Raw genomic sequence first — 15,274 nt, 5'->3', positions numbered from 1 at the left:
TAGATTTAGAAGTGTGTTCTTCAATTTACAAATGGTTGGAGACTTACTTGCTATTTGTTATTGATTTCTAGTTTGATTACATTATTATTAGAGAACATGTATTCTGCTGTTTTGGGGAGTTAGATACCATTTGTGGGTACACAGTAGTTCTTCACTACTTCTACATCCTTGTTGAGTTTTTGTTTAGTGGCTCCATCAATTACTGAGGAGGGCTGAAATCCCCAACTATAATCGTAGATCTGTCAATTTCTCCTTTTAGTTCTTTTGCACTTTGCTTCTAGCATTTTGCATCTTTGTTGTTTGGTGCACATACATTTAAGATTATCATCTCTTCTTAATGCATGAACCTTTTTTATACCTTTTGTGGTAGGGGAGGAACATGACTTTTTCATGGTTTCACCTTGAGAACAGGCAGGTATTGGTAAAAGGTGTCTGTCCTGTCAGGCCATCCTTTTCCTGGTCTGTTGGCTAAAGATAGTAGGCTTTTCTTGGGACTCTATTTTGTTTGTGCCTATTGATATTTTAAGGTTTCAGGCTTCTCTAGCACGTGGGCCAGTGTATATAGTAGGCAAGAACCCCGCCCCCCCCCCCCCCCGGAAACTCACTGCTAGGTTGTTCTTAAGATCTGAAGGTGCCTAGCCTGCCTGCCTACTTCATCTACCCTTTCAGGGTCTTCTGGCAGGTGACATATATTTTTATAGTTTTTTTGTTGTTATTGCTATTGCTATTGTGATTAGGAGGTAACTGAAGAAAATCTAGAACATTCTTCCTGAAAACCGTGGGAATCCAAACCATTTACCCTTGCGCTGGTGCAATAGGAGCACAACTCTATTGTCAGTTGCATGGATGCCAGACTTCATGGAAAAATAGTGAATTAGAATATTTAGTAAATTCCAGTAATGCATTATTTTATGATTATTCAATTTGTAACCCTATAAAATTGTTTAGTAGGCTACTATTAAGCATTATCTAATCACAAATCAGAAAGAAAGTGTATGAAATTATGTGATATTTGCCTATAAGAATCAAAGGAAGGACTGCCACTTCTGCATCAAGACTCAGCCACCAGGAGCCTTTAGCCCAAGACAGCCCTTACTTTGAGAATCACTGCTCTAGTGAAGTGGCCTAGTGAGAAACACTTTTCACAGTCCAGGGTATTCGCATATAGGGCTTTGCCAGTGCTACTGTGACGTTGGCATTAGCACTCTAGAATGAATCAAGTCACCCATAGAAATCAGAGAGAATACATACAAATACGAATACAATCGTATTTAGAATGAATGTCTAACATCTATATGCTCGGTGGTGAGGAGAAAGATCAAATCATATTGTTCTATGACTGTCATCTAGGTTAATGTAGTCAAAATATGGAGAAAGTGGTTGTTAGCTCAGAGATGGCTTTCTACCACTAAGATTAACTGCTCTTTTGTTTTAGTTTCATTATGCTGAAACAATGTATCTAAGGTAGCTATTAGGCAAACTGATGTTTATCACTGCAGATAAACTTAAATACAAATGCTTATATGCTGAAAATATAACATATTTTTCATCTTTGTGATAGTAATGGCTCTGTCTTTTCTAATAGATGGTAAAATCCTTAAGAACAAAAATGGCTTTATTCACCTAAAAATGTGAATTTTGGAGCCAGATTGCTTAGACCAGGGGTCCTCAAACTTTTTAAACAGGGGGCCAGTTCACTGTCCTTCAGACTGTTGGAGGGCCGGACTATAGTTTAAAAAAAAACTATGAACAAATTCCTATGCACACTGTACATATCTTATTTTGAAGTAAAAAAACAAAACGGGAACAAATACAATATTTGTATTTGTATGTGGCCCGCGGGCCGTAGTTTGAGGACCCCTGGCTTAGACTCATCTTTCATGTATGCTACTTTCGAGCTGTGTGACCATGAGTAAGGTAAGCTCTGTTTCAGTTCTGCAAAATAAATATTATAGTAGCAACTTCACAAGGGTCAATATGAACATTTGATGAGATAATGTAAGTTCTTATCTCAGAAACTTAGTACACAATTGGTAAATGTTGGCCATTATTAGCAGTGACAGTAGCAATATTATTATTAGTCAATATATATTCCACTTGTAGATTGGGCTTTACACATGGTTGAGACTACTAGAATCATTGTTGGGTTTCTACTAAATTATGCTATTTTTTGAGGTGCAATATAGTGTGCTGACCAGAAGGCAGACAGCCAATGTTCAAATCCCAGCTCTACCACTTACTATTTAGTTAACCTATGTGCTTCAGCTTCCTAATCTTTAAAATGGGTATAGAACCAGCACCTTTCTTATAGGGCTGTTATAAGGATTAAATGAGTTAAAATTTGTAAATTACTTAGAATAGTATCTGTTTTATAATGTTTATTTACTTGATAAATTAACAAATAAAATGTCTTTAAACAGCTTTCCCCCTCCTTCTTCCAGGAGCTCCACCAAAAATCCCTCCACAAGTTGATGAAAATGGCTAAAAGTACTTATCAGAAGTAAAATAAGTGAATATCTGTAGTTATATCCTAAATACCTAAGACAAGCCTCACAAATGCTGAAATGTTATGAAAAGAATTATCCAGATTTTTAAACACCTACTCAAAATCTGTTTTAAATAAGCCATCTAAAATCACATTATTCAGTTTATGAAAGTACACGTGCATCTTGCCAGGATTCATAATCAAAATTTACTTGTTCTGGCATCTCATCATATAAATTGAATTTATATGATGAGATTTAAAATAAATTATTTTGCTTATCGATTTAGTTTAGCAGCTTTAATGTGAAGCAAGTTGTCATGTGTATATTATAGTAGAAAAAAGGTGCTGAATCTAATAATTCTTTATCTCAAGGCTTTCACCACCACATCTGAATTACATACACACATACACCCCCCCCCACACACACACTCACACACACACTGCTGTCTACCTTTTCTTCATGTGCTCTCAGGTCAGACAAGGGTGGGCCCTGCAGCTAACAACTCCCACATTTTCAGACAGAGAATCTGTGAGTATGTAAAATAAAGTTATACTGGTTTGAAAAATACCATAACATAATATCTGGCTGATAGACACACTGCGACCTCCATAATGAGAAGGCAGTGATAGGAAGAAAGAAAGAAGTAGCTGGAATTGAAGCTCTGAGCTGGAGTGGAGGGGATGGAGCAGGGGCTGAAGGGGAGTTAATCCTGTTGCACTAGTGGCATCTGTGGGGCAGAGGAACCTTGTAAATCACCCTGATCAAAGGTGCAGACTGGGACCGGCTTTGATAGGGAGCCCAACATGGTGAGTGTAAGTTACCTAGTGCTTCCAATACTCTTTTCAAAAGATGGGTGGCCAGAGATAGGCTCCATATTGTCTGTCTCTGGAGCAATAAATCAGCTAGATGCTCCTTGGAGTACAGGCCAATAAGAGCAAGGTTCCAAGCGGAGTGAATTGGAATATTATTCAATAAAACAAAGCAGAATTTAGTCATATGAACTAGACAAACATGATAAGACATTCAGAGCACTAGGGATCTCCCCAGGCACATGGGACATGAGCCTATGATAATAAGTTCCTGGCAATTCCTACTATGAATACACTTCAATTGAAGGCCTGCTTTAACTGGGGACGGTTGACCTAGGACATGGAAGTGGCTCTGTCTGCAGGCTGAGGACCTCAACTGACATACACTGAGAAAGACATTGAAGTTCCCGTCACATTCACTCACTTGTTCAATCACGTATTCATCACATTTTATTGAGCGCTTATAAGGTACTAGCCCTATTCTAGATGTTGAAATAAAGAGCTGAACAAAATGTAGAAGCTCTCTATTCCTTTCATGGACATGGATAAGCCCTACTTACCAAGTTCAGGGGAGAAAGACATTAAGTCTTTAAGACATTAAGATGATCACATAAATAAATATATAATTACGATGCATAAGAAAGGTTTTGAAGAAAATATGCAGGGTGCTAAGATTATACCAGGAGAAATTGATTTAGTTTAGGGGGTAGTGGTCAGGGCAAGTCTCTCTGCAACTGTAGGATTAGATAGAAACCAGGCCAAGGGGAACAAAGCGGTAAAAGCATTCTCAGTAGAGGGAATAGCATGTCCAAAGGAAAGAGGTGGCAAAGACTGGTGGGTGACCAGGATAGTTAGAGCACAGGGAAGGATTCACTTTTAAGTAAGTTTAAGGAAAAAAACACCCTGAAATTACAAGTATATGGAATTAATAAAATAAAATTGTGTATTTTATAATATCATAAACTTCCAAATCCTCGTTATTATTATATGAACATTTCTGCGCTAATTGTTAGGAGGAATGAGCCAAACACTAAAGCCAAACTGTATTTCTGTTGCTTTGTGTATTTTTATGGGGTTGCTTCCAAAATAGACCAATGGGGATTATAATCTAGGTCTGTTTATAAGGAACGCCCCCATCCCCCCCCACACACCTTTAGAAAATTGTTCAAGGATACTTAATGCTGATATAATCCTGCTATTAAATTAAACTAAATTTGAACTCATTTGAACTCAGACAACATGGAGCTATTATTACCGCAGTGAAACTCAGTACTCAAATCTTAATTGTTCTCTTCCATTTAAGTCCTATTCTATTAAAAATGGCTGAGCTATCCAAAGAAATAATCGGTAAGAATAAAGATTAGTTATTCATCACGAAAGTGACTGGATTACATATTGATGATAGTGATCTTGTGCTTCAGAAAATTTAACATAAGAAAAAGTCTTTTCACTTTTAAATAAGCGTGTATAAACAGATGGGAAAAAAATAAAAGAAGAATTCCTGTGAAATATAAGAAGCAATCATTTAAGTGTACATTGTTTGGCTTCTAAGGTCAAGGAAATTTTCATTATAATATTCTAGTCTCAGCAATAGATGCTGAATAACTACTTGTGCTTCATAACAGCAGCAGTTCTGTGTTTTTCAAAACTTCATAAAAACTCTGGGTAGAAATCAATCTAGGTACTGAAGATGTTATTTAAATAAACCTATGAAGGCTCATGTTTCTTAAAGTCATACTTTTTAAAAACTGTTTTTTTAATCCTCACCTGAGGATATTTTTCCATTGATCTTTTTAGAGAGAGAGGAAGAGCGAGGGAAAGACAGAAAGAAACGTCAATGTGAGAGAAATACATCAACTGGTTGCCTCCTACATGCACCCTGACCAGGGCCTGGGCTGGGGAGGAGCCTTGACCAGAATCAAACCCAGGACCCTTTGCTCCACAGGCTGACGCTCTATCCACTGAGCAAAACTGGCTAGGGCTAAAGTCATACATTTTCAAACTTCACTCATTCACTAAAGCACAAATTCATTTGTGTCTGGAATGCCTACCATGCATATTCTTCCAGGGTAGAATGTGGAAAGATCATTGGGGTAGGTGACTTGGGTTATAGTCCTTACTCTTACTTTTTTTTTTTTTTTTGCAACACAGCTTTGGGTAAATAACTTAACCCTTTGAGTTTTGTCATTTGCAAATATGGTTGTTGTGAGATTCAAAAGACACAATAAATATGGAAACTCCCTTGAAAACTTGGAAAGTACTAAACAAGTGAAGGTAAGGTCCTCAAGGGAACTGAGAGTCTAGTAAAAAACCCACAAAAGAATGTTCTCTCTTTGAACACTGGTTATAGGCATCTAACATGCACTTTGGGGCTAACAATTCTTTAGCTTCTTCTTTTTAAAAAAATCTCTTTATTAAGTTATTACATATGTGTCCTTATCCCCACGCTACCCCCCACCTCCCACTCATGCCCTCACCCCCCTGTTGCCTGTGTTCATCTTTAGCTTCTTTTAAACCAGAGAATAGGGTAAGAAAATGTCCAGCCTGAGCATTAAGCACAGTTATTCAAATTACTTAAAAAGTGTAGTCCATGTTTTTCAAGGACTCCTAATAAGGAGCTATAGTTCAATTGGCATAACAAACTCCCTTTTAACCAAAGTGATATAAAATGGCTTGATTTTGTGATTTAATGTTCTGGTTAACAATATTCTCAGCCTCTACATTGCCATTGTCCTAGTTTCTCATCATCCTCTGGCCTGGCTTAATGACCCTGCCTCTGGCTTCATACTCTTGATCAATGCTCTGCACCATATAGATAAACAGGCCAATCTCATCATGCAAGTCCCCAGCTGAAAATTCTGCAAGAGCTCTTTATCACTGCTGGAACGAGCCTAAGTACTTTATCATAAAATTCCTGATCTAAGCTGACCTACATCTCTAGGCTCATCTATTGCCCCTAACTCACATGCTTTCACCTCAGTTTTTAATGAACCACTAATTCTTAGCCATATGAAGTCCCTAGGATATACCATATTTGCATACATTTGTGGCACAACTCCATATGCCTTCCCACAATACTGCTACACATCTTTCACCCATCATCCAAATGCTCCCTATTGTAAAGCGTTTTCTCACTTCCTTAGAAGGCAAGGCCCTTCTTCTCCCATATTCCTCCGGTACTGCTTGCACCCACCCATTACAATAGTCAAATTACTTTGAGACTCTTGGAGCTTTTCTCTCCATATGATGATGTGCTATGTCTTCCCATTTTTACCGTGAGCACCATGCTGGTCTAGTAGGTGCTCATTTTTAAATAAAATCACAAATATATTAAAAATTCTATCTTCAATGTTGAATTCTACAGCTACCTATTTACTGTGCATTATTACAGTGGTGCTTAATCAGCTAATGATTACTCTCTATCAATTCTGTGCATATTATGTTATTTCATGAAAAATCTAACTTGCTACAACATATGAACTCACTAAACATATGAACTGAAGAACAAGTCAATAAGCCATTGTGTTTTCTTTAAGGGCTTAAACTCTAAACTTAAGATCTTTTGTGAAAATCTAGCAACAGGATAAAAATAAATAATTTGGAATTCAGCCAAAAGAATCGCTGAATAAAAGCTGTATTATAGAGTCTGAAATTTTACTTACGTGGTACAGTGTGGCCTCTGGCACAGGGGTGCCCATGATGTCTTGTCTCAATGTATCCATTTGCAAACTAGGTAGCAATGAATAGTGGGTCGGGCTATTACTCTTATCACTCTTCTTTTTAGACTTCTTCCCTGTGTCTTTTTTGCTGTTTCTCTGAAACATGTATTCTTCTTGAGCAATTTTTTCATTGCTCATATATCGGAGTAGAGAGTTTTCTATATAAAAAGAGATAAATACACTAATATAAATATGCAAATATTCCAAATTTATCATTCTTTCCTAATTGTGCTATTAGATTCCATTTCAGAAATGTAACTTGATTTAATTTTATAAAATACCTATGTAGTGGAAATATAGAAAACCTTAATTATTTGGGATCATAGGACAATAAGAAATAGCCTATATATTATATCTCCAACTTTCATCTCTGGACCAACTATATCAGAAGCACCTGCTGAACCTGAAGCAGAAGTTCTGGGTGTGTGCCTCATACATATTTTAACAAGCTCCCCCAGGAGAATTGTGCTAAAAGCTGATGAAAAACACCAACCTATGGCAGGCTAGGTAGCATCCTTGGAGAAGTTAAAGCCCACATTAAGAACCAATAGTCAGGAAACTTAGTTTATAAAAATCTGTGCTTAAATTGATAGCCAGCACTTAGTACTTCATAAGGCTTTTTACCCCCCAAGTTGTCACTATCATATGAAGTTCCAAAAGAGTGACCCAGAGATGGCATATGATAAGCATTTCTCTTTTTATGTTTTTCTTGATTACTTCTATAAAACAAATTATGTTAGAAACTTAAGTTTAGAAAATGGAATGTGTATATAGATGTAAAGAAATTTCTCAATGTCCCTGTCCCATTTTCAAAAATGCCTGCTCCATAAAACAAGTGTTAAGAAGACTAATGGAGCAGGTATTCATGCTTGCTTATCCCTGTGTGGTCTGTGCATCTGTGTAGTAATGAAATAAATTCTGTATATTGGCTGGAAATAACAGACAAATGGGTTAAACATATTGTGATGAAAGCTTAGTGAGCTTAGGTTTTATAAATCATTTTTGCTTTGTTTGGATTTGTATTCTTTTTCATCTACAACTTAATGGCTCTCGATTTCAGAAAGTGGAAGTAGCAACATGATCCACTGGGCCCACCATACATGTACTTGGTCGAATCCCACTTACTAGTGAGACTTTCTGTTGTCCTCTTTACTACCCAACTCAATAGCAGGATAAGTGAACATAAAAACTTACTTTTGGTAGATACTTCAAGTGTAGCCCACCCCCAAGTAAGAAGATAACCCTGAACAGCAAACAGAAGAGAAAAAAAAGCAGAGCAGTTTTTTTTCCCATTTCTATATAGTTTTCTTAGAGTCACTGGTCGAGTTTCCAATAGCTTTTATCCATGTGCTTCATTTTAAGGCTGTATTAATATAAAAGTGGTGAGGTTTCATTGCAGACCAATGGGGACTGATCACAAACTCTATTTACTAAACTTTTATGCAGTTTCACACTTCTGACCTTGTTTTCCAAATATTAACTTTCAAATAACAATGAGCTATTAATTTTTACACTGTACTTATCTACCCTGAATCCCTCAGGAGGCATTCACAGAAGATATCTACTTAATAATAGATCAAGATTGTCAAATGTTGGTCTGAATTGGTTTGGGTCACTGAGTCAATGAAAGAATGAAAGTTTTTCTACTGAAGCCATAAGATCCTATTTAAAAACATTTAAATTTGCTTTTTGTTCCAACAACTCAGCCTACACTGAAATTCTAGAACACTTACCTCTTCTACTATCTCTCTTCATCTTATTTGGATCTTCATAGTCCCCCACCCAATTATATTCCACTGGCATAGATATAGGTCGTAGCTTGCCTAAACACAGAGAACAAAATTCACATCACATTGTTTTTCTTCCCCATGTCTGCTTAAACTTACACTGATTTTTAGCTACAGTCTGCAAAACACACTCACTCATATGCAACATTATGGTTGGCATTTGTGTAGATGAAAAATGTGTGTGTTTTGAGCCAGAAGGTGAAACTGCCTGTGGCAATTGGCCAGGTGATAATTCAAACATAAGCTACGTTTTGTAAACAATAGAGACTAGCCTAGGTTTGCTCTCTTAGGAGCCCCAGACTTTGAGGGTGGTCCTTTACAAAGAGGATCATTATTTCAGTGATTTTACTTTATTTTCAGTAATTTGATCTCTATCTAATTCTCCAACGCCCACATGTCTATATATTGATAGTCAATCTCCAAGATAGTAGTCCCTTGTGTTTAACCTGCCCTGCCAGGACATGAACCCATTGTTTCATGTTGGAACACCACAATGCTAACTTCCTACCTTTACTGCCTCCTAGCTCCCAATGCCGTACATTTTGATACCACCACGCTTCAGCAATATATCTAGATTCTCTTATACCTGGGTCTTCCCCAAGCATCTCGTCTTTTTGAATTGTGAATAAGTAATTTTAGTTTCCAGATCCAAGTATTCAGTGCTTTGGCCTGTCCCATTTCCCTTTAACCTTGTATTCTTATTACACATTTTACTTAAGTAAGCAGAACTCATGGCATAGACTTCAAGGATAATTTTTGGTGAGGCTGCAGTACATTATTTTTGATCAACTTGAAATCCTGAAGCACAAAAGAGCCAAAAATATATAAAAGTTTAAAAAGGATACCTAGCACAATGTGTGACTTACAATAGTTGCTTAATAAATTTTGAATGAATATAAAGCAAAAGTTCACACAGGACTGGATAGTAACAATAATGATTATGACAATCATTATAATAATATTAACACTTATATATTATTTATCATATGTCACATACTGTCTAAAGGTTTTATAAATACGTGTTTAATCCTCATAATTATGAAAACTATACTATCATTATTCTCATTTTACTAGATGAAGAAACCGAGACAGGTTATGTAACTTGCCCAAGGACACAGCTGGTAAGTATGTTGTACCAGGGTTCAAACTCAGGCACTCAAATACCACTTCTGCCTTAATTCTTGGTGACTTCAATATTCAGCTTCTAACCCTCACATTTTCCTGAGGGTTTCTCCTCTATGCATTCTTGTAGTCATATGCTTAATCTTGTCATCTTCAATGGCTATAATCTCTTCCAGTATCCAATTTTCCAACTACCACCTTCTATATTTTGTGTATACCCCTACAGCACTCCAAGTCCAATGATCCTTCCTCTAATCACACATCTTCCCACCTTCACCTCTCAGTCACCATATGTCTTCTTCACTTCCCTCCTTGCCTAGTTAAATTTCACAATTACTATGTGTTCTTCAGAAAATGTGCCAACCTTATGGCTTTTTATTATATATACTGAAACAGTATATTTTCCTAACTTCTTTGAAAGTCTGAGGATGAATTAGACATGGTAAAATTATTAATGAGCCAGAAAAGGCAGTATTTATTTAATGGTTTACTTTCAAGGTATGCAAACAACTTTATAAACGATCACCTAAGATTCCAAAATTCTCATGGAGTAGAATTACACTTTTACAGAGGGAATTTGGGTGAGTTGATGTAGGTCCATATATTCTGCCCAATGAGGGGACGGGGGAAGGTTTTAGGAAAGGTCTCCTCTTTTCACGTCTATTCAAATTCTTTGCAGAATCAGTCTGCCAGATTTTCAATGTTGTGAATGCTGCATTTTCAAACATTTCTTTAGAATCTTTTTAAAAATAAAGCCCATTTCAGCATTAGCACTGAAATTGAAACATTAATAGTGCTAACAATGTTTCTACATGTCATGAAGAAAATCCTTGAAAAGTAAAATATCCAATAAATAGGCTGTTGTTTTTACTTGCTCTACATGTTATATATACATATATACACTAATTTGATAATTTTTGAAGAATTAATTTGTTGTTTGGAGCCAAACATGTGTACACATTGGATCCCAAAAAAGTCCAAGATATACTGCCAGTTTCTATTTTCATAGTTTCCTTCTCCTTCCTTCCAGTCTATTTTCTCTTTTTCTCCTTCTTACTTTTCCTTACTTTCCCCTCTGTCCCTCGCTTACTTCTAAGATAGTATGTCAACCTGAACAAGCCCCTACATTCTTCTAACAAATGGAGCCTTACAAAGCTGTTTGGTAATCCAGTCAGAACTAGATGTCCTGCTTCCTTATCCAGAAACATTCCCATATTATGCTACCCATGATGTCTATTGAAATACTACTGAATGACCGCTGTTCAATTGTATCCCTTTTTAAAAACTCTCTCCCAAAACATGGTAAAATCATTAAGTTTCAGGGCGATAAACAGCTTCTAAGAAACAATATTCTCTCTTACAGTTGCCAAAAGTTGAAAAAGACTTCAGAGAGATTTCTTAAATCTGACATAACCTTTAGCTCACAAAAAAGCTTTCTCTGCAGTCTAAGAAGAAAAAAATATATACACATATACACATCTGTTCTGAATAACTTAACCAATATTTTGATGAAAATGAGTGCAGTAAGGAATGTTAAGCTATAAGCATGCCACATACACCCATCAAACTTCCCACATTCCAGACAGAAAAATTACTTTCAGATGGTTGACTGCATTTCTAGGAAAACATCCGAAGGTTATTTAAGGTAGAGAACCACATATTTAAAGAGGAATAAAACTGAATTAAATGGAAAGTCAGTAATTTTTTAAGGATAAAGGCAACATATCTTGAATTAATAAAGTAAGTAAGAACAGGCACTTTTGATCTTTATGACCATATTTTTAAAACTGCTACAACTTGTTTGTGAATTTTCCTATTGCTTTCTAAAAGTGTTCTAGACTTTAAATGGGGAGTAAGATAAAATCGTTAAATGGGAAAATTAGAAAGTGCATCAAAAAGTATATGGACCTGGAGAGCATTATGCTAAGTGAAATAAGCCAGCCAGAGAAAGACAGGTACCATATGATTTCACGCATATGTGAAATCTAATGAACAAAATAGCAAACAAAATAGAAACGAACTCATAGATAGAAAGCAGGATGACATCTGTTAGAGGGGAGGGGATTGCAGGGCTGGCTGAAAAAGGTGAAGGGATTAAGCACAAATTAAAAAAAAAACACCTCATAGACAGACAACAGCAGAGGGAAAGGCGGGGTGGGGCAGGTGGAGGAAGGTAAAGAGGGGATACATGGTGATGTAAGGAGACTTGACTTTGGGTGGTGAGCACAAAATGCAATATACAGATGATATAGAATTGCACACCTGAAACCTATATAATTTTATTAACCAACATCACATGAATAAATAAATTAAAAATAAATAAAGAAAATGGAACTTTTAATATTTAACACCATGCCTAATTGTATTTTGAACCAAAACATCTTTCGTAAACATTCTACCAAGAGAACAAATCTGCAATACACATTGTAGTTCAGAAAGACAGGTTTTTCTTAGTTAAAATGTCACTATGCATAGAGATTATTCTACATTAGAGGGGTGTGGAAAGACTGAGGAGGATTCACATGATTTAAATACTGCCTAAGTGGCAGAAGAGTTCTAGGTTCTCCTCTAACTGGGTATAAAATGAGCTATGCTAATGGAGTTTTGCCCCTTGCTGTGCTCAGCAATAAATGTGGACAAGAAAGATGACATGGGCATTATTTGGTTAAAAACATCCTGTTTTCAAGTTAGATAACTAGAAATTAAAGGAATTTGTTTTTTAAAAACCTTAGTAAATCATATTGCAATAGCTATGTACAGGCCGGGGGGGGTACTTAAAATATTAGGGGGACCAGTCTATAAAGTATATGATTGTCTAACCACTATGTTGTGCACCTGAAACTAATATAGAAAACTAACACATAAAAATGTGAACTATAATGAAAAAATATGGAAAATTGTATGTTATATATTTTTCATCATTATAAAAAACCTTAGTAAATCAGTGTCTTGAAAATCTTATCAACATATGGAAGACAGTCACCATTTCTCATGAAAAGAAAAAGACAAGGATTAAGACCATCAACTGGAAGACTTTCAAATGAAACAAACAAAATGACATCTTGTAATAACGTTATAATTTCTTTCATATATTTTTCTCTTTATGATCATGTTAATCAGTGAAGCTAGCAAGAAAGGTTGCGATGAAAAACTTAAGACATACCAAAGTTAATTTCTCAGGATTTCACTGATAAGTCAGCCCATGAATATAGACTTTCAACTTCCTATCCCAGGGCTCTTTTTACTACACTAATTTGATTTGGTGATGAATTTAAGGCCATTGCATTTACAAAAAAATCCAATTCATCTTTCTTCAAAAATAATTTGATGACATGAATTATTACTGCTTATGTTTAAGTGTCCTCCCAGTTTGAAAATCTTGCAAAAACATTCTTAAAAGCTAGCTAAAGAGCTAATGGAGGATTAGAGCATAAATTGTGGATGTAACTTTGTTGTATATCCCTTAAGGAAGGTGGAAAACAAATTGGTTTGACATTGCACTACTTCTAAAATAATGCTAGGTTGTCATATGTATATTTAGATGTCTGTATATTGTTTTAATTACTTGCTCTAATGTCTTCAGTCATTAAGGTAATCAGGGTGAAATTTTTAGTCATCTCTTCTTTAACAAGATTGGATGTAACACTTGACATTTCCTATCCTCAAGGATCTATTTCTCCCATGATTTCTGGCAAATTGTTTTGCAGTGATACAAGAAGCCTCGAGTATAGAACACCATGCACAATCCTTCCAGTTAGTATTTATTACTTTAGTTGGGACTTTTATCAGAAATAAGATTTACTTTTAAAAATGGCTTTTCTGCAAGAACTAAATGAAGATGACATTCAACAAGCCATCTGTTAGGGCAGGCTTCAATTTAAGAATAGAAGTTTTTCCAAATGCTTATCTGGAACTTAAAATACAAAGAAAATTTATCATTTGTATATGGGTCTTTAAAAGGAGCTGCAAAAGTCTAAAGAACATATTTAGGAAAATGCTGGATTATATAAACCACATTGTGCTTTGAGAGCTAACACTAAAGACAATGGGTCCCTTCCTATTCCAGTATTTGTCATGATTAGGTTTTCTATTGTAGAACGGGGTAGGTCATCACAACCTTACACTATTTTTTTAATAAAATCAAAAGGGCAAATGACCCTATGTTGTACCAGGGCTCTTTGATTTTCTAGTCATAGTTACCTGCTTCTGTATTCACTTTGTCTGCAGCTAATTCTTCTTAAATTAGCTAGGGTTTCTTGACAGTAGGACTTGCCACTTTGGACTGGATCATTCTTTATTGTTGGGAGCCATCCTGCACCATTTGTTGTGCACATTCTATGAGTCACACGTTCTATGTAGGATGTTGAAATGACATCCTGGGCCTCTACCGACTAGATGCCAGCAGCACCTCCACCTCCAGATATGACAACTACAAATATCCTCAGAAATGGCCAAATGTGCTCTGACCCCAGCTGAAAATCACTGAATGAGAGTATTTCTATTGTTTCCTATTTTGTCTTTAAGGGAAGCACTATTTCACCTAGTTCGTATCTTTCTGTTGATTAATTCATTTTAAGAGTTTCTTTTTTCCTCTGATAGCTGCATCAGCTTTGTTGATTTGATTTGCTAATCTTTCCATTTTGTCCACATATTAATACTCTGGAACTTTATTAATTTTTTTTTAATCTTACTGTTTATCCATTATCTAGTAGCTTCAGTTGCTTTCAGGGTGATCTCTTCTTGCCAGGTTTCATTTATTTGAGAGACTACAACTTATTTTATTTATAATACATATTATTATCTCTCCCTCTATTACTTTTTAGCAACTAACCTTAACCTTTAACAATGTGTGGGGTCTGAATTGTTGTTAGAATTCTGATGATACGAGGTTTTAAAAGGTCCTTCTGTCCAGCATATGAGCTATTAATTTCCATAATGGAACTTTAAAAAAAACCTTGGATCAGGGCAGTTTCTAGTGTTATTAGCTATTTGAATGCTCTTCCTTCTACTTCTCAAAACCAAACCAAAGAAAGTGACAAACTCTATTCATATATCTTTTAATTGATATTATTTGAATGGCTAGTTATTGGGTAGAGGGGCCAAACTGAGGAAATACTTCCAGCCCTTTGTCCTTTATTAAGCCCCTCCATAGGAGAGAGGAAATGTTCATTTGCTCCATCAGCATTTGATAATCTTTGGGATTTATTTATTTATTTATTTATCTTCACTCGAGGATATTTTTCCATTGGTTTTTAGAAAGAAGGAATGACAGAGAAATATCAATGTGAAAGAAACGCATTGATTGGTTGCCTCCTGTACATGTCCCGACCAGAGCTGGGGCTGGGGAGGAG

At 35.9% G+C, this 15,274-nt stretch overlaps 1 protein-coding gene across 4 annotated transcripts in view; it reads right to left on the bottom strand.

Moving 5' to 3' along the window:
* Positions 1-15,274, bottom strand: part of CNKSR2 (connector enhancer of kinase suppressor of Ras 2) — a 247,260-nt gene that overhangs the window by 82,549 nt on the left and 149,437 nt on the right. For 2 of the 4 annotated variants that reach the window (XM_006085611.3, XM_014453028.2), the window contains 2 exons: positions 8,748-8,837; positions 6,958-7,172 (listed from right to left, as the gene is read on the bottom strand). In XM_006085611.3, coding sequence (XP_006085673.1) covers positions 6,958-7,172; positions 8,748-8,837 — 305 coding nt within the window. The remainder of the gene's footprint in view (positions 1-6,957; positions 7,173-8,747; positions 8,838-15,274) is intronic. The other 2 variants (XM_006085612.3, XM_023751319.1) reach the window with 1 other exon arrangement.

Source organism: Myotis lucifugus, unplaced genomic scaffold (genome assembly GCF_000147115.1).
Source record: "Myotis lucifugus unplaced genomic scaffold, Myoluc2.0 scaffold_20, whole genome shotgun sequence".
Lineage (NCBI taxonomy): Eukaryota > Metazoa > Chordata > Mammalia > Chiroptera > Vespertilionidae > Myotis > Myotis lucifugus.
The sequence above is the reverse complement of the archived record's forward strand: the minus strand, read 5'-3'. Positions and strand labels throughout refer to the sequence as shown.